The sequence below is a fragment of the Pseudophryne corroboree genome, chromosome 12 (assembly GCF_028390025.1).
Source record: "Pseudophryne corroboree isolate aPseCor3 chromosome 12, aPseCor3.hap2, whole genome shotgun sequence".
Taxonomy (NCBI): Eukaryota; Metazoa; Chordata; class Amphibia; order Anura; family Myobatrachidae; genus Pseudophryne; species Pseudophryne corroboree.
This window is the reverse complement of record NC_086455.1, coordinates 48,732,721-48,758,701: the sequence shown is the minus strand read 5'-3', so window position 1 is coordinate 48,758,701 and position 25,981 is coordinate 48,732,721. Positions and strand designations below refer to the sequence as shown.

General features: G+C 45.1%; 1 protein-coding gene across 1 annotated transcript in view; it reads right to left on the bottom strand.

Annotated features, from left to right (window-relative positions):
• AKAP6 (A-kinase anchoring protein 6) overlaps positions 1-25,981 on the bottom strand; it is a 389,266-nt gene that overhangs the window by 312,575 nt on the left and 50,710 nt on the right. The window contains exon 2 of the mRNA XM_063947473.1: positions 19,370-19,667. Within this exon, the coding sequence (XP_063803543.1) occupies positions 19,370-19,606 (237 nt within the window). The 5' untranslated portion in view covers positions 19,607-19,667. The remainder of the gene's footprint in view (positions 1-19,369; positions 19,668-25,981) is intronic.

Genomic DNA, 25,981 nt, shown 5'->3' with positions numbered 1-25,981 from the left:
CAAACGATAGAACTATGAATTTTATTACCCAATATAACTCATGTGCAACAGATATTAAAAATATAATAAGGAAGAATAATCAATTATTAAAGTTAGATCAACATGTAGGAGAATATATTACATCAGAGGGAGGAGTCACGTTTCGCAGAGCAGATAACCTGAAGGGCAAACTAGCACCCAGTCACTTTAGGAGAACAAATACTTATTCTAAAAATGATACCAAAGGAGGGATTTGGTTACCTACTAAATTACCTGTTGGATTCCACAGATGTGGGAAAGATAGGTGTGAAACTTGTAAATACACGGATAAAAAGTCAACTGATATATCATCTTTTGTCACAAAAGAGAGGTATGATATTAAGGATTTTCTCAATTGTAGTTCCAGCTATGTTATATACGTGCTGACTTGTGGTTGCGGAAAACAATATGTCGGCCGCACCACAAGGGCATTACATGTGAGGTTTATGGAACATAAACGTAACATTAATAATAAGGTTAAATCTCATTGCTTATCAAACCATATATCTAACTGCCCTCAAGGTATATGTGAGAAAATCAAAATTAAAGGTATTGAACAGATCAGTAGCACACAAAGAGGGGGTGATCGCTTCAATAGGTTATGTAAACGTGAAGCATTCTGGATTTTCAGATTATGCACATTAAAACCACAGGGACTGAATGACACAGTTGAATTGAATAATATATGAATAATATATGATATGAGAGCAATAGGGGTATCTACATCCATACATTGATTTTGTCAAATTATTATGTTTTCATGTATGAATCAATTAAATAATTTTTTAATTGCTTTGGAGATATTTTAATTAATTAAATATACGTATGTTTTGGTGTCAAAATTTCAAGATGAATTAAGTACATTTTTTATGAATTATTTCTAATGACTATCAGCGGTATAGGAAAAAAGGTTCTGGGATGAATATAATATTTGCCTTAATTTTTTAAATAACTATATTTTTTTAATGATTATGTTTTAATATATATATGCACATTTTTCTGATTAATGATGAATGATATAAGTAATAACTGGATCTGTGTACACTTTAGTATTATAATTATTATAATGTTACAAAGTGGATTGCATTATTCGAAGGCGCACAGCGCTTGTATGTAAACGGGACTTATCAGCTGATAGCGATATAAATTGAAGAGACGACCCGCATGAGTGGAACGCATGGAATGCGCATGCGTAAATCACGGAACCAGGAAGTAGTAATAGTACCGATCTCCGTATAAATAGCAGACGGATAGAAGGTACCACCATTCATTAATTATTCTTTGAAGAAGCCGCCGATCTGCACACAGGCGGAGAAACGCGTAGAGGAGTGCCATCCACGGCGTTGATCTGTTGCATCCCGCACCTATACGTGAGGACAAGAGTGGTAACTATCAAGAGTGAGACGTCACTTCTTTAATCAGTTACCTGGTCTGAAGACACGTTGTGTCGGGTTCTATTTAATAGCGTGGCCACGCTGGACTTTGCAGTTGAATTATTCTATGGACAAAAATCCTGAGTATTAACATTCAAACAGCTATTCCATTAAGCAATTGTTTGCATGCTTTGAATCATTTCGGAAAGTTACGAACTAACAGTTGAAGATTCTTGCATGATATTAAGTGAGCCTGTCTAACATCACTGAGCCTGGTTCCGTCTGGCTAAAAGTTATGAACTGTTAGTAACTAATTGTTCTAAACGAACAGCTTCTAACATCTCCAAGCTTTGCTCTATCTATATCTTTGCAAATATAAATATGTGGATTTGTGCTGATTTATACTGCAGTAAATAAGTTGATCAACTAATAAGTGGCCACAGGGTGAAATTATAAGCCGTGTTATGAATGTTGTTTGTATAAATGTCTAATAAATGTTATATGTTTTAATTTATACTGATCAGGATAGCGCTTCATTTTATCTTTTGTGGTTTTTACATTTTTTGAGAGGTAACAGTGACCTCTTAGGTGAAGCAGCAATCCCAGATCAGGTGTATTGTTAGTTACATCCCAGATCTTTTAACTATTTGCGCCCAGGTGTTATCTTTCTTTTTCTTTCTACCTCTATGTCTGTCTGTTTTTACCCAGTTTTCTTCTATTACTGTTGTTCTAATTGTAAAGCGCAATGGAATATGCTGCGTTATATAAGAAACTGTTAATAAATAAATAAATAAATGTTATGCTGAATGTGTGTGTAGTGTTAGCCTTTTATAAATATATATACCTATATAGAGATGCTGTATATCTGTAATGGGCAGGCTATAATGATGCTGTACTATATACACCCCGCACAGCTCCCGACCAGTCTGGTTACACCAGTAGCCACCAGCAGCTTGCCCGAGGGGTGTGGGAGGGTTGAGCACAGGACCCCCCCTTCCTGCTGGACTGATTCACCTGCCCACACTTGTCCCCGGTGCCTCCGCTCAGTGTGCTGGGGAACCGTCTAGTGGTTCCTGCATCCGTTTCCTGGTTACTGCTGCTACTTGTTGCTGAGTCCTGGGACGGCAAGTAACCTGGGGTTGCAGGCAGCATAGTATATGGAGGAGGCGGTGCAGGTTTTACACATAAAAATCAGTACAAATTAGAAAAGAGGGCATGGCCACAGGTAAAGTGGGCGTGGTCCCTTTTCCTATACTTTCAGTGGAAGTTTGGAGAGCCAAAAATCGGTACAGATCATAAAAAAAGGTACTGTACCTGCCAAAAAGGTACAGTTGGAAGGTATGAGTATGTGGTATATGACAGGAGCAATATATGGAGGAGGGGGGTGCCCTGTATATAGGAGGCACTATATGGAGGGGTATGGGGGTGCAGTGTGTATATAGGGGTAGTATATGGTCGGGGTACAGCATATGGAAGATGATGGGGGTGCAGTGTGTATAGCGGCAGTATAGGGTGGGTAGTGCAGTGTACATAGGGTGTGTGTGTCCGTGTCCTGAACGGAGCTCCGTTGGGCGCCCTCCAGTGGTCATTTGGTCCGTGTGGTGGCCTCTAGTGGCCACTGGCACACATAACAGAGGTGAGGAGCGCCTTTTATTATATAGGATTAGAAGTCACTAGGAGTTTGGACCGCCTTGGTGAGAACTGTTATAGGGTGTACATGATTCCTTATCAGCTGCAGCCCCCTTTCCCGTAAAATGCACTACCTTTAAGCCCCCAGTCTGTGCGCTAGCTGTGGCTTCCCACCTGACTGTCAGTTTTAGGGGAAAGTGTTTTCTCCCCCTAAGAATGCCAAAGCAGAAAGTGCTACCAAAGTGTAGTCACCTCTGCGTCTATCACACCAGTGTTACCTGTCTTCTGGGAGCTGCATCTGACGCAGGCCCTAGAGCTGGATTTTGTGCACATGCATGTTTTTTTTCCCTCGCTGTTAAATGTTTCATATTTCGTTTTCCTATGTATTATTTTCTTTTTTAAATGAGAGGAAAGCTCACACACACCTTATTTTGGCACACATGTATCTCGGACAGGCAGCTAAGGTAACATTAATAGAGGAAGAAGGCAGTAATGAAGTAGAAACGCTTTAGGTATTGATCATGGTGAAGTGATTCACAACATCACTGCAGCACAAATACAAGGAATACGGTCACTATATCCACGCCGGAATCCCGCACAGGGGAAATCCCAACAGTCGGCATGCCGACTGTCAGGGTATCCCAACTGCCGATCACCAATACCCAACCCCAAATACCAGACAGGACAATCCCCTTCACACAAGGGTCTCTGCGATCGTTGTCACAGACACAGATGTGCACATTTGCAGTACAGATCCTGTGCATGAGCAGAACAGAAATGGTTTGTGCACATCTCTGAATTAGTCCCAGAGTCATTGCGCATTGGTGGACAAGTCATGATGATGTAGTCAGTGGTGCAAGTGGGCGGGTACGGGTGGGTAAGGCGTACCCGTAAGAATTTAGCCGTGGGTACGCCGTACCCACACAGACGGGCCACCGCTCCTCTTCCTTCCCTCCCTCCCTCCCCTGCTCCACGCCGTCCCCGCCGCACACGCCGCACCGCCGCACACGCCGCACCGCCACTGATGTGAGGGCAGGAGAGCGCAGCCTGCGCCTCTCCTTCCCCTCAGTCTCTGGTGGGTGTTTCAGTTTACTTCAGCGCCGATCCGTGAGCCAATCAGAGCTCGCACCCGCGCACACAGTACCCGTAAGACATTTTTTCTACTTGCACCACTGGATGTAGTACATAGAACAGCAGGCCCCTACTGCTGTGCACTAATTGGTTATGCAAGTTAATCATAGCTTTCTTCGCAGCAGTCCTTGGCATCCAGAAATCCAGGGAGTTTCCCAACCAGGAGCGTAGCAAGAACTTTGTGGGCCCCATAGCAACATTTTAAAGGGGCCCCTGTCCCAAAACTTCTAGAGAGACACCTCTCCACAGCAGTTGTTCATTTTATACCCCATAACTGTGCCCTAGTCATTTTCTGAACCATAGTAGTGGCTTGGTTAATGTTATGCCCCATAGTAGTGCCCTTGTTCATTTTCTGAACCATAGATGTGCCCTAGTTAACATTATGTCACATTGTAGTGCTTGCCAGTACACATTATGCCACACAGTACCCCCAATTCACATTATGACATACAGGATCCAATTCAGAATTTTATGTAAAGCAAATAAAGTAAGTAACTTTTTGTGTGGAACAAACCATGTTCTCATGCAAGGGAAGCAAATACGGGTTCACTACGGCTGGCCGGCGGTCGGGCTCCCGGCGACCAGCATACCGGCGCCGGGAGCCCGACCGCCGGCTTACCGACAGTGTGGCAAGCGCAAATGAGCCCCTTGCGGGCTCGCTGCGCTCGCCACGCTACGGGCACGGTGGCGCGCTACGCGCGCCACACTATTTTATTCTCCCTCTATGGGGGTCGTGGACCCCCACAAGGGAAAATAAGTGTCGGTATGCCGGCGGTCGGGCTCCCGGCGCCCGTATACTGAGCGCCGGGAGCCCGACCGCCGGCATACAGAAGACCACCCAGCAAATACATCTATATTTTTGTGTGCAGGATAAATAATAATAATAATAATAATAATAATAATACAGGTTGAGTATCCCTTATCCAAAACGCTTGGGACCAGAGGTATTTTGGATATGGGATTTTTCCGTATTTTGGAATAATTGCATACCATAATGATATTTTTTATCATTTTGTGCATTAAACAAAGTGTGTGTACATTCACACAATTCATTTATGTTTCATATACGCCTTATACACACAGCCTGGAGGTAATTTAATACAATATTTTTAATAACTTTGTGTATTAAACATAGTTTGTGTACATTGGCCCTCATTCCGAGTTGTTCGCTCGGTAAATTTCATCGCATTGCAGCGATTTTCCGCTTAGTGCGCATGCGCAATGTCCGCACTGCGACTGCGCCAAGTAAATTTGCTATGCAGTTAGGATTTTTACTCACGGCTTTTTCATCGCTCAGGCCATCGTAGTGTGATTGACAGGAAATGGGTGTTTCTGGGCGGTAACAGGCCGTTTTATGGGCGTGTGGGGAAAAACGCTACCGTTTCCGGAAAAAACGCAGGAGTGGCTGGAGAAACGGGGGAGTGTCTGGGCGAACGCTGGGTGTGTTTGTGACGTCAAACCAGGAACGACAAGCACTGAACTGATCGCAGATGCCGAGTAAGTCTGAAGCTACTCTGAAACTGCTAAGAAGTTTGTAATCGCAATATTGCGAATACATCGTTCGCAATTTTAAGATGCTAAGATTCACTCCCAGTAGGCGGCGGCTTAGCGTGAGCAACTCTGCTAAAATCGCCTTGCGAGCGAACAACTCGGAATGACCTCCATTGAGCCATCAAAAAACAACATTTTCATTATTTTACTCTCACTCAAAAAAGTCCGTATTTCGGAATATTTGGATATGGGATACTCAACCTGTAATAGTTTTATTTATATAGCGCTCTTTCTCCAATAGGACTCAAGGCGCTTAACAGATACATAGCATAATATAGTATAGAAACAATGAGGTACAGAACAGCTTGTCATAAAATACAAAAGCATGTAAATACTAAAGGGACACTATGGAAATGTTTGAATAAACAGGAAAGTCATGAGTCTATTTTGAAGGATTCTATAGTTGGGGCCTCTCGCACTGTGCGGGGAAGTGAGTTCCATAGAGTCGGAGCCACATGACTAAAAGCTCCACCCCCAGATGAATTACGGGAGATTCTAGGTACTGCTTTTGCTTGTACTGTAGTCCACAAATGTTAGCTTTATTTTTACACTGAAATTTAGATTTCAGATTAAACACACACCACCCAAATCTAAATCTCAGTGCATGTTACATCTGTCCCACCTGCAATGCAACATGGCTCTGTCAAGTTGCTTGATTTTTTTTCATGGTACAGTATGTATGCTGGGGCAAACGTGGCATTTCTAGAGTGGGGTTTTCAAATGCTTGATTTGGAACGGAATAGGGGCAACAGGAAACACCCCCTAAGTGTGTGCTTGCTACATGTCTGTTATGTACAGTATCTCCTATATATTTATCTTTGTCATATCTGTAAATGTTTTGTATAAATCTATTCTTCTCAAATATATCATATTATGGGGGGGAAGTTAAAAAGGTGCAATTATATCGCACCTGCGAGTAAGTACAGCTTTATGCCACAGTTACAGTGGCTGGGGACTCTCAAAAATAACCAGTGCAATATGCAAACCCTCGATATTGCTGCAGTGTTTGTGCAATTTTATCAACATCTATATAAAACCCATTTTGCTTGCAGTGTGATGGAATTTCACTCCTGTCTGGCAGCCATTGACCTCCCCACTCTGCAGAGGCCAGGGAATATTTAGATTCTCCACTGACTCTTTAGGAAACAGATATGGTTATTTGCTCCTTCCCTGGCGGTAAAGCTCCTGGACTAGATGGGTTTCCTATGTTCTACATGTCCCAGGGCACGAGACAGGGTTGCCCCTTATCACCTGCTTTATTTGCCATAGTGATAGAGTAGAGACCCTGGCCTGTTTGATTAGGGTGCATCAGGATATCCGGGGATTCAAATTGGGCTCCAGAAAAGATAAAGTATATTCAGACCACATATTATTTATCTCTGAATATTATTGTTCCATGCCTATTGCCCTAAAGATGATCAATCAGTTTGGCACCTACTTTGTCCTTTTTATCAGTTGTGAAAAGCCCTGGATTCTCCCTCTTAGGGGACCGAAGCCCTGCATGCCCTTTGTGTCTCTGCCATTATAACAGGTAAATACTTTTAAATATCAAGGGCATTTAGGTTTCTAATGTTCCTCGGGACTATGTTGCCCTGAATTGCAGTCCCAGATAGACTACCTGAGATCTCAAGTAAGGGTTTGGAACAAGCTTCCTCTCTCCCTCACAATGTGTTGTTAACCTTATTAAAATGGCTCTGCTGCCCAAACTTTGGTTTGTCTTTCAGCAAGACCGAGTATTTATCCCACTAAATATTTCATAAGACAGATGGCCTCGTCTTGTCTCTGGTCTGAGTGGATCACCGCACTCACTTTGAGCTCAAGGTCCTAACTAGCTCTCGATTGTTGGGCCTTGAACTTCCTCATTTACGATTGTACCGCTATGCTACTCTATTGGTGCATCTTTGGTATTGGCTAACATTAATGCATTGTCTACTCTTATGATGGCTCAGTTGACCCCAGGCCATACTCCCTTACAGGCACTTCTGAGTGGCAGTGTGTCTGGGATAAAGCTACCATTAGTTCACCAAGTCCTACAAGTCTGGAACTTGGTTACACAAATTTTCCAGGTTCAAGGATGGAATATGCCTCTGTTTCCCAAGTTGCAGGTCAGGGAGATGTGGGTTAAGTGGGGAGTGGTTCCATTGGACAGATTTATGAGTAAGGAGGGCTCAAGACGTTTAATCAGCTACATCTGAAATCGTGTTATCCTTAGCCCTGCAGTTTGTGTCCTGGTGGTAATAGAGGAAGACCTACTAGATAAATATATCTGGCAATACAGCATCAACCTATGTATGCTTGCCAAAGTTTGCATTGCATGTTCAGGGATGGCCCCCACAGGACCAGTCTACAATACTTGGTTTCCCCTGGTTAATATTACTATTGCCCTCAAACAATATGTTTATTTGGATAGAAATGTGGAATCAAAGATCGAGTGCATCTGGGCAAAGTGGCTAAATTCCGCCTTAGCTAAAGCCCCTACCAGGTAGATACTAGTTCTGTTGATGACTGGTCCTGGATATTAGCGACCCTTGTTGTGCTGAGATACTATAATTATATGTTCATTTTACTAGCATAGGAAACATGTATGTAAATTTTATATATGGTCTAAATCTTATAATGCCTCTTTTCGGGGCTATACGTGTATGCACTCTGGGATACATGTACTATTATGGCATGTTAATATATCTACTAAACAGAATCTGCTCAGTCTGGGAATTGTCCCTGTAAAACACAGCTCCCGGGATATCTATTTGTACCGACTCTGATAAACATGTACACAATGTATTTTAATGTCAATGCCATCATGCTTATTTACTTTCTGTCTTATTACTGTTTGTCCTTTTTCTGTACTTGTTAAGAAGTGAAAAATTAAATAAAAGCGTTTCATTAAAAAAATATCTGGCGTGATTGCAAGCTGAGACTGGGGGAAGTTCAGATGCTGTTGACGGCAATTAAACGCTGCCGCAACGGCAGCTTGCCCTCTTTGCATGCAGGGGTAAGTTAATTGAATTCTCCCTATCTCTTATGTATTGTATATCATGCATCACCTACAGGTGTTTATCCAGGGGTACGAGCGCCTCAGGCAAATTAAGGGACTTGCACAACCCCTCCATATTTTCTAAATAAATACCCTCTGTACTTATAACTTGTTTTCCACTCACCCCTCCACCACCATTAGTCCTAACAGCTCCCCCAACTCCACTCACACTTTCACCACCATTAACCCTCACACCTCCCCCAACTCCACTCACACTTTCACCACCATTAGTCCTAACACCCACACTAACTCCACTCACACCTCTACAAACAGTAACCCTCACACCTACCCCAACTCCACTCACACATCCACCAACAGTAACCCTCACACCTCCCCCAACTCCACTCACACATCCACCAACAGTAACCCTCACACCTCCCCCAACTCCACTCACACATCCACCAACAGTAACCCTCACACCTCCCCCAACTCCACTCACACATCTACCAACAGTAACCCTCACACGTCCCCCAACTCCACTCACACATCCACCAACAGTAACCCTCACACCTCCCCAAACTCCACTCACACATCCACCAACAGTAACCCTCACACCTCCCCCAACTCCACTCACACATCTACTAACAGTAACCCTAATCACCTCCTCCAACTCCACTCACACATCCACCAACAATAACCCTAATCACCTCCCCCAACTCCACTCACACATCCACCAACAGTAACCCTCACATCTCCCCAACTCCACTCACACATCCACCAACAGTAACCCTTACACCTCCCCCAACTCCACTCACACATCCACCAACAGTAACCCTCACACCTCCCTCAACTCCACTCACACATCCACCAACAGTAACCCTCACACCTCCCTCAACTCTACTCACACATCCACCAACAGTAACCCTCACACCCCCCCCCAACTCCACTCACACATCCACCAACAGTAACCCTCACACCAACAGTAAAGCTTGGTACATACTGAACGATATATTGGACAATTTGTAATTTTGAGATGAATTGTTATGACAAATCATCCATATAGTCTAGTGTGTATGGATGATCGTTCCTTGCATCATGAATTCAAAAAACACCTCTGGTTCTACCACTCTACTAGTTCAGCAATCTTTCTATTTTTTTTTTTTTAATGAACACAATGTCACTTCATATAAAGTGTTCTAAGAATCAAAGTCCAAAGAAAAGAATTAATGTCCTTAAGAAAAAACTGAAGTCGAATTCCCAAATTACCTCCTTTCCAGCAGATACAATGTCTATTACTTCTTTTCTTTGGACTTTCTTTCTTAGAACACTTTATATGAAGTGACATTGTGTTCATTAAAAAAAAAAAATAGAAAAATTGCTGAACTAGTAGGGTGGTAGTGCCATAGGGGTTTTTTCGAATTCATGCTGTTTCTTTATACTTAATTGGTGGTTGGGTTCCACTAGAATACACCTGGGCAGATGTTAATCCATCAAGCGCCATTGGCTGTTCTACCCTTTTTGCATTTATTGTTCCTTGCATCATCACATCTGCGAGCAGTGCAGGAAGATTTGATGATATTGGGGGTAAGTCAGACTGGATCGCTGCAGCGCCAGCGATCGCAATCTAAATTACTTTGTGATTTGTAGAGTGCGCACGCGCAGCGGCCGCACTGCGCATGCACACCCCGGGAGCCCAGTGAGATGCTACCAGCATATTCACCTAATGTATGATTGCCATACCTAATGTATGATATGGTCATACAGCAACCCAGACAGGCTGAAGTGTTTGCAGCAGCTGAGTAAGTCCTGGGCTACTCAGAGACTGCACACAATCTGTTTGTAATAATAATAATAATAATAATAATTTTATTTATATAGCGCTCTTTCTGCAAACAGGACTCAAGCTCTGCTACACATGTATTCGCACACTTGCAAAGCGAAAATACACTCCTCTATGGGTGGCGACTATGCGAACGCAGGACTGCAAAAAAAAACCTAGCGCGTGAACAGGTCTGAATTAGGCCCACTGGCCCTGTCTTGTATGCTGTAAAAATTCAGGGGTGCAGTATAAATAAATGTACACTGGCCTTGTCTTGTATGCTGTAAAATGACAGGGGTGTTGTTAAAATACAGGGGTGCTGGCACTGTCCTTGGTTGCAATGTCTAAGCCTGACCTTCACATCACTGTATGGGAAGAGGAGGCTCCTACCACCATTTGCTTGCCCCCTGCAAATGCTGGGAGGAGCACCGCCAGTCCAGTTGCTGATATTGAGAGTGAGGATGTCACTGTAGAAGTACCCCAGGATGAGGAGGATATTGGTGTAGCTAGCGCTGCGGAGGAAGTTGACGATGAGGATTCTGATGGTGATGTGGTTTGCTTGAATAAGGCACCAGTGGAGACAGTTGTTGACCATGGGATGAAAAAGCCCATTGTCATGCCTGGACAAAATACCAAAAAAGCCACTTCTTTGGTGTGGAATTATTTCTCCACAATCCAGACAACAGGTTTCAAGCCATCTGTTGCCTTTGTCAATCCATAATAAATAGGGGTAAGGACGTTAACCACCTAGGAAAATCCTCCCTTATACGCCACCTGCAGCGCATTCATCATAGGTCATTGTCAAGTTCAGAAACTTTGGGTAATAGCGTAAGCAGGCCACTGACGCCTAAATAATGTGGTTTTGTTTGAATATTATTTATCTGTGAGGATGTAAACACTGAAGAGGGGGGGGAATCTGAGGATGAGGACAACGTCTTGCCACTGCAGAGCCAGTTTGTGCAAGGAGAGATTAATTGCTTTTTTTTGGTGGGGGCCCAAACAAACCAATCATTTCAGCCATAGTCATATGGCAGACCCTGACGCTGAAATGATTGGTTTGTTAAAGTGTGCAAGTCCTGTTTATACAACATAATGGTGGGTGGAAGGGCCCAAGGACAATTCCATCTTGCACGTCTTTCTTTGCCACATCATTCCAGGGGTGCTGCCCTATATGGGGTGCTGCCCCTCTGCCCTATCAATCCTGGGGTGCTGCCTCACTGCTGTTTAAGTCCAGGGGTGCTGTTGACTGTCTGCTGTGCTGTAAAATTCTCCAAGAGCGCTGCCTGTGCTGCATAAGTCCAGGGGTGCTGCTGCACTTGATCCTAGATTTAAATGAAAGCGTAGAGCAAATATGAAACAAGCTTCAACATCACAAACAGATTTGTGAAAACTAGCCGCAAAGTTGAAAATGGAAATTGCCGAAGTGTTTTTAAATAAAGTGGGGAGAGACTGAATCATAATCCAGCTGAACTGCTGGAGAGGTAAAAGTGATATTTTCTGCCGGAGCATTAGAGAGAGGTTCTTCTCAATTATTTCATGTTAGGGAACCACTCAACTGAATGGCTCCAATTAGTCAACTTTAATTTTGATTATTTATTATTGATGTTCCTTTTTTGGGGATTATTTATTTAGAAGATGCACATTTGTTGTACAGGGATCTTCTTTTCATAAGGGCTGCGTAGGGTTATCGCAAGACCTTGTGGTGTTAGAAGAACAAAGTTTGAGTGATCTTGCATTGCATCAGCTTTCCATTGCACTGCAGCACTAGATGGGCCAGGAGCTCCTGTGAGGCACAAACAGTTACTAGATAAAGCCCAGTATGGAGTCTCATGGTGGCTTACAGCAACGAAGATGTCTGGCTTGCCAGGCTGAGAATGCTGTGGGCATAGAGGTTAGCATTGCTTCCTCCCACAGTCCTTCTTATAGTATGAAATGAGTTTGGACTGTAGAGTGGTAAGCTCCACTAGGGCAGGGGCTCATTAACAAAAAAATTACCCAAACTCAACTTGCCCCATCCAAGGCTGCTGTGGGGGCTCAGGAAATGCTGCTAAAACATTTAAGGAGCGGCTTTAGTTAAAAATAAAATATGAATAAAATAAACAAGACACACAGGTATGCTCACATGCGTGTAACTGGGACACACAGGTATGCTCATATGCGTGCAACTGGGACACACAGGTATGCTCACATGCGTGCAACTGGGAGCTGTGAAAAACAAAAATAAGGCATCTGCCACAAAATATGTAAATAAAAATGCAATAAAAAAAATGGAAAAAAAGAAACCCACGAGTTTTTCACAAAATAAGTCTCCAGACTCCGTGGAGGGGAAAATGTCCAATCTTGATCCTGTGGTATACACCAGTTTATTTGCATCCCAACATTAAATCCGAGATTATCTCAATCCCTGAAAATGGAGAAGGGGGTACAATTTTGGAGGCTTTGGCGCCTAGTTTTTCAGTTTGTCCAGTAATGTTGTTCTTTATTGCATGTGCCTCTCTAATTTTTAATCACCTTCCTGACACTGTCCTCTTCCTCTTGCCTCTTCTCATAATGTGAAAAGTCATCAAATATGGAGGTGGTATGTTTGTATCTAGCTATGATTCGGAGAACTTGGCAAGCTTTTTCCAGGGGGACCACCTGTCGCTGAAATGAAACTGTGCATGTCCTGTTTAAACAACATAAGGGTGGGTGGGAGGGCCCAAGAGCCAAAGGACAATTCCATCTTGCGTCTCTTTTCTTTCATTGCATTATGTGCTCTTTGGGGTCTAGTTTTTTTAAAACTGCCATCCTGTCTGACGCTGCAGTGCCACTACTAGATGGGCCAGGTGTTTATGCCGCCCACTTGTGTTGCTTAGCTTAGTCATCCAGCTACTGTACTTGGTACAACCTTTTGGCCTAAAAACAATATTGTGAGGTGTGAGGTGTTCAGAATAGACTGGAAATGAGTGGTAATCAATGTCATTGAGGTTAATAATACCATAGGTTCAAAATTACCCCCAAATTCTGTGATTTTAGCGGTTTTTATGTTTTTTTCAAAAATCATCCAGATCCAAAACCAAAACCCGAAAGAGTGGTTCCAAAACAGGAGCGGGGATCCAGATCCAAAACCAAAACATGAAAAGTGTCCGCCGCACATCTCTAGTATAAATACAGTATTTAAAAATGAAAACATTTCATAGTGGCTTTTTTATTATTCTATGAAATTGGCTATCATCGAATGAGAGCTTATAACCAATCAATAAAAATAATAAAATAAGGCGGGCGGGTGGCATCCATTACTGTTGTGCCTAGCGGCGTCATCACCCCTAAATCCGCCCCTGCTTACATCCATATTGTTTTGCTTACAGTTACAATATACACATTCACTATCACCAGGGGTTAAAGTGAGCCGAAATGGGGCGGAACTGCATTCCGTCAGTTCCACTTGGAGACGGAATGCAGTTCCCCCTCCTCCGGCTCACCTCACCCGATGTGTGCCCGGCACCGCAGGGAGATGCCAGGCACCCGCTGAGATTGTGTTACCAGTGGGCGCTCGGCTCTCTCGTCACAGCGGAAGCCGGCGGCAGGAGCTCACTACTGAGCTCCTGCTTTCGGCTCCCGGCTCTGTCAGTGCACACTATGGGAGAGACTTCATGACGTCTCTCTCATAGAGCCGGGGAGCGGACGCTAGGAGGATCACAGCGGTCAGACGCGGGACCGGGGCTTGGTAAGTATGGTGATTGTTTTTTTAAACATATGTGTGACTGTATTAGCAGCGCGTCTACTGGGGGCAAGCTACAGGGGGGGCAAACTACTGGAGGCAAGCTACAGGGGGCTAACCACTGGGGGCAATCTACTGGCAGCAAACTACTGGGGGCAAGCTAGAGGGGGCTAACCACTGGGGGCAATCTACTGGGAACATTACTACAGGGGCGCATTACTACTGGGGGCATAACTACAGGGGCATTACTACTGGGGGCATAACTACAGGGGCTAAACTACTGGGGGAATTACTACAGGGGGGCTAAACTACAAGGGGGCTAAACTACAGGGAGGCAAACTACAGGGGGCATTACTACTTGGGGCAAACTACATGGGGCTAAACTACATGGGGCAAACTACATGAGGACTAAACTACTGGGGCTAAACTACTGGGGGGCATTACCACTGGGAGGCTAAACTAAAGGGGGGGTAAACTACTGGGGTCATAACTGCAGGGGCATTACCACTGGGGGCTAAACTACTGGGGGCATAACTACTGGGGCTAAACTACAGGGTGCTAAATGGCTGGGGGCATTACTACAGGCGACATTACTACTGGGGGCAATACTACACATGGGCATTACTAATAAGGGCATTACTAATGGGGGCACTACTAATGAGGGCATTGTAAAGGGGGCACTGCATAAGGGGCATCACTACTATGGGCTCTATATAAGGGGCACTACCAGTACAGTGGACATTGCATAAGGAGCACTACTACTGTGGGCATTGTAAAAGGAGTGCTACTGCTGTGGGCATTGTGTATTACGGGGTGCTACTACTGTGGGCATTATTACTATTGTGTGACCACGCCCCTTTGTTTTTGAGACCATGCCCCTTTTTGGGGGTGCGAGCCTATGACACGCGCAATACCTTTATTGCATAGGCGCCGGGAAGGAGGGTGGGGGCAGTTCCACCACCTCTCTAGGACCACTTTAAGCACTGACTACCAGGCATTAAAACATTCAAATAACCTCTCTAAAACAGCAGAAACAATTATGTCTCGATTAAGGTAAAAATAAATATAAAATGTACTAAAATCCTCACATACAATTGTAATAAATGCCCAAGACATGAAAATAAGCACTTATCATCAACAGCAGTGTGTTAGCAATCCAGTGTTTGTACCTGTCCCTGACCAACCACCAGTAATATGACTTTCTCATGCGAATGTGCATCTGTGTCGCAGTCTGAATCTTTTCACAACCGTGCAACCATGCCCAGGAGCTCTGACAAGGGAAGGGAGAGCGGGGAGCGGCTACAATTACCCAGGCCCTGGCTTGTTGTAGGGGCCCAGATCTTCATACCCTTCCTTACATGTCACTGGCAGCATTCTCTCTTCCTAGCCCCGCTACTGTGTGTAGAGCTGCGGTGGGTCCGAGCACCAGCAGTCTCCTCTGCCTGCGGGGAGGGGGGGGGGGGGCAGGGAGAGTATGGGGGAAGAGCGATCGCACTAATCATCTCCCCTCCCAATCTGTTGCAGCATCAAGCATACAGCTAACGACGAGTAAGAAGCTCTGTGGAAGTGGAAGAAGAGTATTACTGTACAATCATTAAATAACATTTCCTAGACTACTGTATTCAATACAAATGCTTCCCTTTTTAATTTCAAAAACGGATAACCAGATTATTAAAACAGCTCTCAATCATTTTATATAGGCAGGAAAGAGGCCTCGCATTTCTTTATTTAAGCTGCAACAGCCTTCTTCTCAGGGAGGTGTTAATTTGCCTTGCGCCCATAATTATGCCTTGGCAGTGAATTATAGGGTTGCACTGGATTGGATAGGGAGTTAGGATAATCACAGCAATCATAATCTGGATTATGCCTTAGGCCCACGTACCGACCTCTTAAATTTATTACATACTCTGGTGGGTCGGCTACCCCCAGTGGTAAAGTTTATACCCCTCGGATGGCCCATCCAATCCAGACTTTCAAAATGGTTTTCCAGGCGTGGTGAATAAAACTTGGCACCTCCAGAGATTAAGAATGATATATCAATTTTTAGATAAGGATTGCTCATCCATTTTGACATTACCCCAATTTAAGGAAAAATTCACCTCCATAGATTTTCCCATTTCTGTATTTCCAAGTAAAGAGTTATCCCTATAGATTGTAAGCTTACGAGCAGGGCCTTCCTACCTCTATGTCTGTCTGTTTTTACCCAGTTTTGTTCTATTACTGTTGTTCTAATTGTAAAGCGCAACGGAATATGCTGCGCTATGTCAGAAACTGTTAATAAATAATAAATAAATAAATGTATCTTCACCTCTGTTATGTTTACACACTTCTCTAACCCACCTTGTGTCTTAGATGTTTCAATAAGGCATAACCCACTGGCCACTCATATCACTTCCTTTATATATGGTTGTTCAAGACGTAAGTTGGAAATGCATAAAGTGGCTTTGGGTTTGGGTAAATGGAAGGGAGCCTGGACTGGCTTGGCATTAAAAGAGGTGTTGTCTTTCTTTCAATAACTTAATAAACAATTGGTGTTGTCTTCCCATACAGAGATGCACTATATAAGCTACTGCATAAGGCGTATTACACACAAAAATTGTGATTTGTTACGGGTGTAGCAGATGATGCTAACTTTCAAATGTGCCACTCCTGAAGCGGAAATTCTACATTGTATGAGGTTGTGCCCTATTGTGCATACATTTTGGAAAACCGCCTGGACCTATATTAACCTCGAACTAAAACTTCCTTTCACTATTGTCACGATCCGGGTATCTGGACGCCATTTCTTACCCATCAGATGCCTCCTAAGGCTGGCTCAGCGCTCCAGGACCGGATCCCATCTGTTATCCTGATGTGTACATTCCTGTATCCTCTCCTGTCACTCTGGGACGCTGTCACAGTAAACGCCATATTACACCTGGCATGGCGTCTCCCGCGGCCTCCGCCGCCGTCCCTGAACTTCTGCATGCAGAGTGTCTGAGTGGCGATTACGTCAGCCGCGGCCTCCGCTGTGTCCGCGTGGTTGGATGTGCATCTGTCAGCCTGGCGCCTCCTGTCTCCGGTGGCCGGCGCCGCCATTACTGTTTTCATTACCACATGGATTACAAACCAAACTTCCCTCCAAGTGTCTGCATGGGCGCAGCCATCTTGGATTCTGTCAGCTGATCATTTCCACCAATCTGTTCTCAGTATTGATAATCTGCATAATTGCCTAGCCAATCCCTTCCTTGCTGCAGGTATAAATACACTGTGCCTGAGCAAGGAAGGCGTCAGTGCTTTGGTTGTCATAATAAACATCATTGACTTTTATCCAAGTTGTCGTGGTCACGCCTTCGGGCAGTTATTATTCATGTTACTTACATGTCCAGGGGTCTGATACAACCTCCCAGGTTCCGGTACATCTCAGCCCCTACAACTGAGGCTGCCTCCCGTCAGCTCAGGCCCTCAGTTGTGACAACTATAGCAAAGTCTTGGACTTTATGGAACATACACCCCCCCCCCCCCCCCCCCCCTGACAAATTCCAGAGGTAATAAATTATTATTGGCCCGTATTGCAGCAGTCTCCAAAAAAACTATCCTATCCCAGTGGATTACACCTGACCCTATTCCCTTATCTTTATTATTGGTGCGATTACATTATCTTTTTCAAATGGACTGGATAGAGTGCTCTTTGGCTACGGAGTCTAGGGCACAATGATATATGGTTGCCCTATTTGATCACCTTGTCCCCTGTGGTGATTAATGACATCCGTAATGTGATGAGATTAACTGCTTGGTACAATATGACCGTCTGGGAGGATGGTGTCCCTCCATTCTGAGGATGCATTATGACGGCCATTTCCTCATGCGTTATTTCTAGTTAAGCCTGTTAGCTATAGACTTTTCTATGCATTTGTGTTTCGATGTACTGACATTGTGTAATGATATGACGTGTTCCTTTTCGATAAAAAACAATATAGAAAGAAAAACAAAAAACATTTATGTGAAGAAGTGTATGGACAGTTTGGGTTTGATTCCACTAATTTCTTTATCCTGAGGGAATGGAGATCGCTTGTGACAAGTCACACAAGCCCACAGTATGTATACGATAGGCCTCATACAGAGTTGGATAAATCTACCTAGGTAGGAAAAGATTTACTGTACACAAAGAGCAGCTTGTGTTGATGATGGGTGGAATGTATCTGAAGATGCGTCAAACTCAAACAGTAGTAAGGCCCTCATTCCGTGTTGTTCGCTCGCTAGCTGTTTTTAGCAGCCGTGCAAACGCTAAGCCGCCGCCCTCTGGGAGTATATCTTAGCTTAGCAGAAGTGCGAACGAAAGGATCGCACAGCGGCTACAAAATAATTTTGTGCAGCTTCAGAGTAGCTCCAGACCTACTCCTAGTTTGCGATCACTGCAGACTATTTAGTTCCTGTTTTGACGTTACGAACACGCCCTGCGTTCGGCCGGCCATGCCTACGTTTCACCAGCCACACCTGCGTCTTTATCTGGCACGCCTGCGTTTTTTCACTCACTCCCTGAAAACGGTCAGTTGACACCCAGAAACACCCACTTCCTGTCAATCACTCTGCGGTCAGCAGTGCGACTGAAAAGCGTCGCTAGACCTTGTGTGAAACTACATAGTTCGTTGTAAGAGTACGTCGCGCGTGTGCATTGCGCCGCATACGCATGCGCAGAACTGCCGTTTTTTTGCCTGATCGCTGCGCTGCGAACGAAAGCAGCTAGCGATCAACTCGGAATGACCCCCCCATGTGCGCAGGGAGTATGTCAGACATACACTCCATTACCATACTCCGCCTAGGCATGCGTGGAGCGGAAATATACATGTTACACCAAAACTACTGTCAGCACCAAATTATCCCGCATAGCTCTATTTTCTGCATTCATCTCGCTCTGTACTGTCGGAATCACATAGCTGAGGATGATACTGATTTGTAGTTTATTTTCTATGGTGCCAGAAAGATTAAGCACTGGATTAAGATAGTAATCAAGCCAGGTAATAGGGAAATATACAGAGCCGGCAAACCTTACATCACATTCCTGCATTGTGTTACATCACATTCCTGCATTGTGTTACATCACATTCCTGCATTGTGTTACATCACATTCCTGCATTGTGTTACATCACATTCCTGCATTGTGTTACATCACATTCCTGTATTGTGCTCACCTTCAGCTGCATTAGGTGCACGTCCACGTGCTTGCTCTGGGGATCCTCTTGCACAGACTGTGTAAGTCCTCTCACTCTATCAGCTGTGCCTCGTATCCACGTATCAATTTCGGGCAGGTGCAGTATAATTTTCCAGTCAGCCGCCGTGTGGACAGGAGGTGGTCTTTCATAGCGCTGGACACAATCCGGCCCAATAGGGGGCTTTATTTCACTTGGATCACAAGCATTAGGCTCCATGATATCAGCGTCCTGGCTTCTAGTTGGCGTCAGTGTCAGACTCGTGGGAGGCTTGGCATGCCTATGGAACATTTAAAATATATGTATTGCCATTAGTCTTAGTACAGTATATACTCCCCCTACAAGGGTTCATCCAGATATTTGTTTTGGTTTGCATGCAACTGGACTTCATGAAAGCATTACATACTGTTCCATCAGGATTATTTTCTAAATGATCTACAGGAACACAGAACCCATATAGTGTGACATAAGAGAATGGCATTCCTTACTGACCGCAGAAATGGCAATGGGGTAAAAACCCTGAATAATACTTGCCTACCTACAATGCTGTCCCATCCGGGCGGGGGCAGCCTGGTCAGCAAATAGGGGGTGTGTGTGTTGGGAAGGGGGCTGTACGGGGGGGGGGGGGGGTCAGCACAAATGGGTCATTGTGGCTCCACCCCATACAGTACACTCCATACAGTGCAGAGAAAACAGGCAATGGATAGCGGGGGGGCGAAGCTATGATGACGTAATTCAGCGCACATCGAGTCTTTTAGTCCCTCTCAGACCGGTCACTGGTGCTCTGATGTGTGCTGCTGAGGTGGGATGCGGGAGATGGTGGCGGATATGGGAGACTTGTTCACCTTTCATTTTCGGGAGCGCCACACGATTTTCGGGAGCCTTCCGAGAGGGTAGGCAAGTATGGTTGGTTCTAAATCGGAGTGGGAGAAGGTACCTTCTGACGTCACTAGGGGAGGAGACACGTCACCAGGGGGAGGAGCTACAGCCGAACAGGGTACCCGAAAAGTACCCTCGCTCGCCACGCTTCGGGCTCGGTGGCTCACTCCGCTTCGCTCGCCACCTGATTACTAAAGGTAATAGTTGGTGGCGTGGATAGTAGAGGAACTATCCCACTGGCCTAGCTCCCTTGTATCGTGGCTCCTCCCCCTGGCGTAAAAGGTCCCAAAGGCCACTTGGATCTAGCATCTACCAGGTAAGTATGCCCTGGATCAATCACCCCCATAACTTGTTTACAGATAACATATTTTGTACACAAGGAATTCAATACATTTTTACATTTAAGATTAGGTAATCTCATGAGACAAATATCACAACAGATATTACATTGTTATTCTTTTATGCAACAAAAGCAACATTAAGCTATGTTTGAGAATCCCTAACTATGCTCATATCAATAATCAAGGAAGTGGGAACCAGGTGTTGCTAATCAAATTCACATCATTGTTTGGTTGTCAGGAAGTACGACCACCTCTATATATGACAGAGCGTCTGGCAGTACAGTCCGTAGCACACAGGGTTGTGCTAATACCATGCCGCAGAGAAAAGACATCTGCAATGATCTCAGAGAAGTGACTGCTGTTCATCAGAGTGGAAAGAGCTAGAGGCCATTCCCAGGCAATTTGAAGTCAACTGCTTTATCATTAGTGAGCAAATTATTTACAAATGGAGAAATCTGAAGAGTGTTGCAAATTATTCTACTAAACTCAGCCAAAGATCAGAGCTTCTAATGCTGCAAGATATACCAAAGATCCCAGCCAGAAACTACAACCATGGATGTACAGGCTGCTGTCAACACAGCTAAAACTCAGGACTCTGCCATCAGGAATAGACTGAGGAAGTATAACTGTCATGGAAGAATAGTCGGTGGCCGGGAGAAGGTCTCATTTCTCCAAAGGTTAGCACAGTTTCATCTTAATAATCTGAGACACAGGACTTCTGGAACCATATCCTCTGGACAGATGAGACCAAAGTGGAGTTATTTAGACTTAATATACAACATCGTTTTTCAGCTGTGCGTGCAAGTAGCTAAAATGTTGTACAGCGCGTGTCCCCTACGGTGCGTGTGCACAGAATCACGGTAGATATTGAGACACATGGTCTCAGAAATGCATTGGCCATGTACTGGGCGTTCCTGAGCTGTGACTTAGAAGTGGATATTCCAGACCCTTCAACATGACCCCTTCCATCAGTTACAAAATGCTCTGTTCTTGGGCTTACATCTTAATGTACTGCTAGCACCTGTGTTGAAATAGTTAATTGATACAGTAAGTAAGGTTTTTCAAGACAGGTGACAGCAATCATGAATCGAAAGGGAAGCCCAGGAGCAGAGCATTTTGTGCCTGACTGAAGGGGTCACGAAGGAGGGACTTCTGATCAGACGCAAGGAGATTCACTGGGAGTGTCACTAAAAGTGTTTGCGTACACAGAGGCTTCAACTTCTCCACTGGCACACTTCTCCACTCTTATCACTGCTTCTCCCTCAGAATCTGCCCCCACATTTGTCAAAGACCAAACATAGCAAATCACAGCAAGTACCACATACCAACCATCAGGCATGGTGATGGAGGGGAGATGCGGGTTGTCCACTATAAATCCTCTTTATAAGACAGCATTATAGAGGAAACTGTGAGGCTATTTGTTAGACAATGTAACTTGGCCAAAACTGGATCAGGCTACAGTACACCATACCTCCCAACATGACCCTCTCCAGGAGGGACAAAATGCCCTGCTTCTGGACTTTCATCTTAATTTAGGATTGCTGTCACCTGTTTTGAACAGGTTAATGGATAAGAAAAGTGTATCAGCACAGGTGATGGCAATCATACAGTAAGAGGGAAGTCCAGGAGCAGAGCATTCTGTCCCTCCTGGAGAGGGTCATGTTGGGAGGTATGGTACAAGGATCCTATAAAAGAATGACCCCCATTGAATTATCTGCCTAACACATTTTAGAACTTAGTGAACACTATATCAGTGTTAATTGAAAGAGGGTGTACTATTGTTTTCACATGACTGTGTAACTGTATACATGGTGAGTAATAGGTCACTTCTAAGCACCTTTTATCCTATGCAAACATACCAAGACTTTGGAGCTGCTCTTTACTATTTAACCCTACCCTATCCCATTATTAATGAGTTTGCTGGACTCTAAAGCAGAGGTTCTCAAACTCGGTCCTCGGGAGCCCACACAGTGCATGTTTTGCAGGTAACCCAGCAGGTGCACAGGTGTATTAATTACTCACTGACACATTTTAAAAGGTCCACAGGTGGAGCTAATTATTTCACTTGCGATTCTGTGAGGAGACCTGCAAAACATGCACTGTGTGGGCCCCCGAGGACCGAGTTTGAGAACCTCTGCTCTAAAGCTTTCGTAGCTTATATATCCTTTTCTAGGGTGGCATCCAAAAATGTACTCCAAAATCAAGGTATGGCCTTTGTAATGACTTATATACAGCAATGATAATAATACTATGGTTGCATCTCATTCAGTAATCCCCCTTTGCACTCACACGCTGTGTGCTGATTCAGCTACATGTCAACTAATAGTCTAACGTCCTTCTCCATCTCACTTTTATCCAACTATACTCAATTTCATATACAAGAAGCATAATTATTCTAAAGGTCTACACCAGAGGGTGTCAACCATGGCCCTCAAGGCACACTGGCAGTCCAGGTTTTAAGGATAACCATACTTAAGCACAGGTGACTTAATTAGTGCATTGGTTATTTTGATTGAACCATCTGTGCACAAGAATAGATATCTTTAATGCTTAGACCAGTGGTAGCCAACCCTGGCCCTCGAAAGCTACCAACAGTTAATGTTTTCCAGGTCTCCTCCTCACAGAATTACAAGTTAAATAATTAGCTCCATCTGTGGGTTTATTAAAATGTGTCAGTAAGTAATGAATACACCTGTGCACCTGTAGGTGAGCTGGAACATGTGAACTGTTGGTAGCTCTCGAGGAACAGGGTTGGCTACCACTGGCTTAGACTGTTATGGTGCACACACACTGGGCGTGTATGCACAGTGATAATGTGAACATCGCTGGCAGGAAAATAGCTCAGTGCATACACACTGAGCTATTTTCCCTGTGCCAGCGATGTCCACGGGGCCCTGTTGCCATCACCTGTGAAGAAACAGCTTTCTTATCATTTATCTAGTTCAACACAGGTGATGGCAATCATACATTAAGAGGGAAGTCCAGAAACAGAGTATTTTGTACCTAGTGGGGCGGGTCATGTTGGAGGGTCTGAGATTGTGGAAAGTGCTTCACTCGGCTGTACAAACCATACGTATTATTGCTAGCCGCCGTTTGTCGGGCTGTTTGTACCATACTTGCCTACCTGACCCTCTCCATGAGGGAGACAATGCTCTGTTCCTGGACTTTTCTGGTAATGTATGATGGCCATCACCTGTGGTGAAACACCTTTCTTATCAATTACCTAGCTCACCACAGGTCCAGGAAAGTCCAGGAACAGCCCAACAAACGGCGGCTAGCAATAATACAGGAGCGCACATCAGCGCTCATAGCTAGCCCATACACACAGGACGAGTTTGAGCGCAAAGTAGCTCAAAATGCCAAAAGTGAGCTACTTTGAGCTCAGAATCGCCCAATGTGTATGGGCCTTTAGTGTACATTAAGGCCCAAGGTTGGGAAACAGTGGCCTAGACCGCAGGTTCTCAAACCTGGTCTTCAGGACCCAAACAGTTCATGTTTTCCAGATCTCTTCACCAGGGCCGGTCCTGGGGCTCTGTGCGCCCCAGGCGGCAATAGGGGGCATGGCTTCGTACAGGGGGCATGGCCATTTACGCCCCCTGTACAGACTTAAATGATGTGCGGTGCGCAATGACGTCATCGCGCACTGCACAGTAAAGGACTTCTCCACGAAGGGAAACTAGACGCGTACGCTTCTAGTTTCCCTTCACAGCAGCAGCGGGGGGGGGGCAGCGGCCAGCGGCAGCAGGGGGGCAGCGGCCAGCGGAGGGCACACAGCAGCAGCGGATCTTCCCCTGGTGCGGCACCCTGTGCCCTCCGGAAGGCGGCGCCCCGGGCAAAAGTCCTGCTTGCCCGTGGCAAGTTCCGCTACTGCTCTTCACAGAATTGCAAGTGAAATAATCAGCTCCACCTGTGGATCTTTTAAAATGTATTAGTGAGTAATGAATACACCTGTGCACCTGCCTCATCCGCACAGCGTCTATTCATGGGTGAGAGAGGGACTGGGGGCATGACCAGCAGCTTATAGAGTACTTTGTAATGACCTTTGGTCTGTGTAATGCCAGAGCAGTTTTTCAAAGCTTTAAGGTGGGTACACTCTTGCTGATAAAGTAAACGATGTAGCTCATTTCACCCTTCCTGAGCAATGTGGTTACCATATTGACTACACTGCCCAACGATGAGCGATGCGCGGCCCCGCAGGTCGTTAACGACCCTCAGTGTCGGGGTGCATGTAGCTCACTTTGGACTGTCATCCAAAAACTGCATGCACGGCCCGGCCGCGGCGTGACGTCAATGAGTGATATCCTTTTCATACTGCTCCGTGTGTACGTACCGCCGACGACCTCCCCGGCAGTAAAGGGAACACACTAGACGCCGCCGCTCATGGTGCACATTGCCTAGTGTGTACCCACCCTTAACCACTTGCCTGGCATGATCAAATCAGATGCGACCACACCAGGCTGGGCTTTCCCTGACATGGTCGCATCTGATGCGACCGGTCAGAAACGGCCACTCAGAGGGACCTGTTAGGCAGCCCTCTGCAACCGCCGCGGCTCTGCCCCCAGTGTATCCCGATTACTGCAGCATTTCCCCCATCCAGCGCAAACACTCCCTCCCTCTGTCCTGATCACTGTGTGCAGTGATAGAACCATAAGTGAAGCTAAACAGCACAGCTGTGCCCTCCCTCCTGCCTCCTCCCTCTGTCCCGATCACTGCAGCCAGCCCAGCGTCACCCCTCCTGTAAGCATTAAAACAAAACACAGATGCGGCTCTGTTTCCCCCTTCTTCTCCCTCCCGATCATGGCCAGTGACAGGGCAGCCCAGCGTCAACCCCCTCCCCCCTCACATCTCTCCCCTCTTACATCTCTCCCCCATTACCGTCGTCGGCGTCAATGGTCGCAATGTTTCGCTGGTGACCAATGTTCCGATGTTGGGGGGATTAAAAAAAAAATATTGAAAAAATGTTTTGTTTTAGTCTAATAAAAACGTTGTGGACATGTTTAAAAACAGGTTTTTCCCCTAATTCTGTCATAATCCCCCTCCCCCCCCCAACTTTTGTAAAAAAAAAAATGTGGAGGGGAAATTGTCAGTTAAGTGGTTAATTTCCCAGTCTGTCACCTCATCATCATGTCTGCCAAGCTTTAAACATCTCCAAGTTTATCATCTTAACTGTAATGGGACCCATACACTTGTGAGATATCTGGTACAACCATTTGATTTTGTTTGATTTTGACCGCATCTGTGAGATAAATCGCAGGATTTTATGTACCATGTGACACGGCGTGCCCGTGCATGTGACACGATGCACGGGCACGCCGGTCGAATCTCACGTCTCAAGATATTATGTGCTGCACTTAATATTTATTGCATTGCAGTG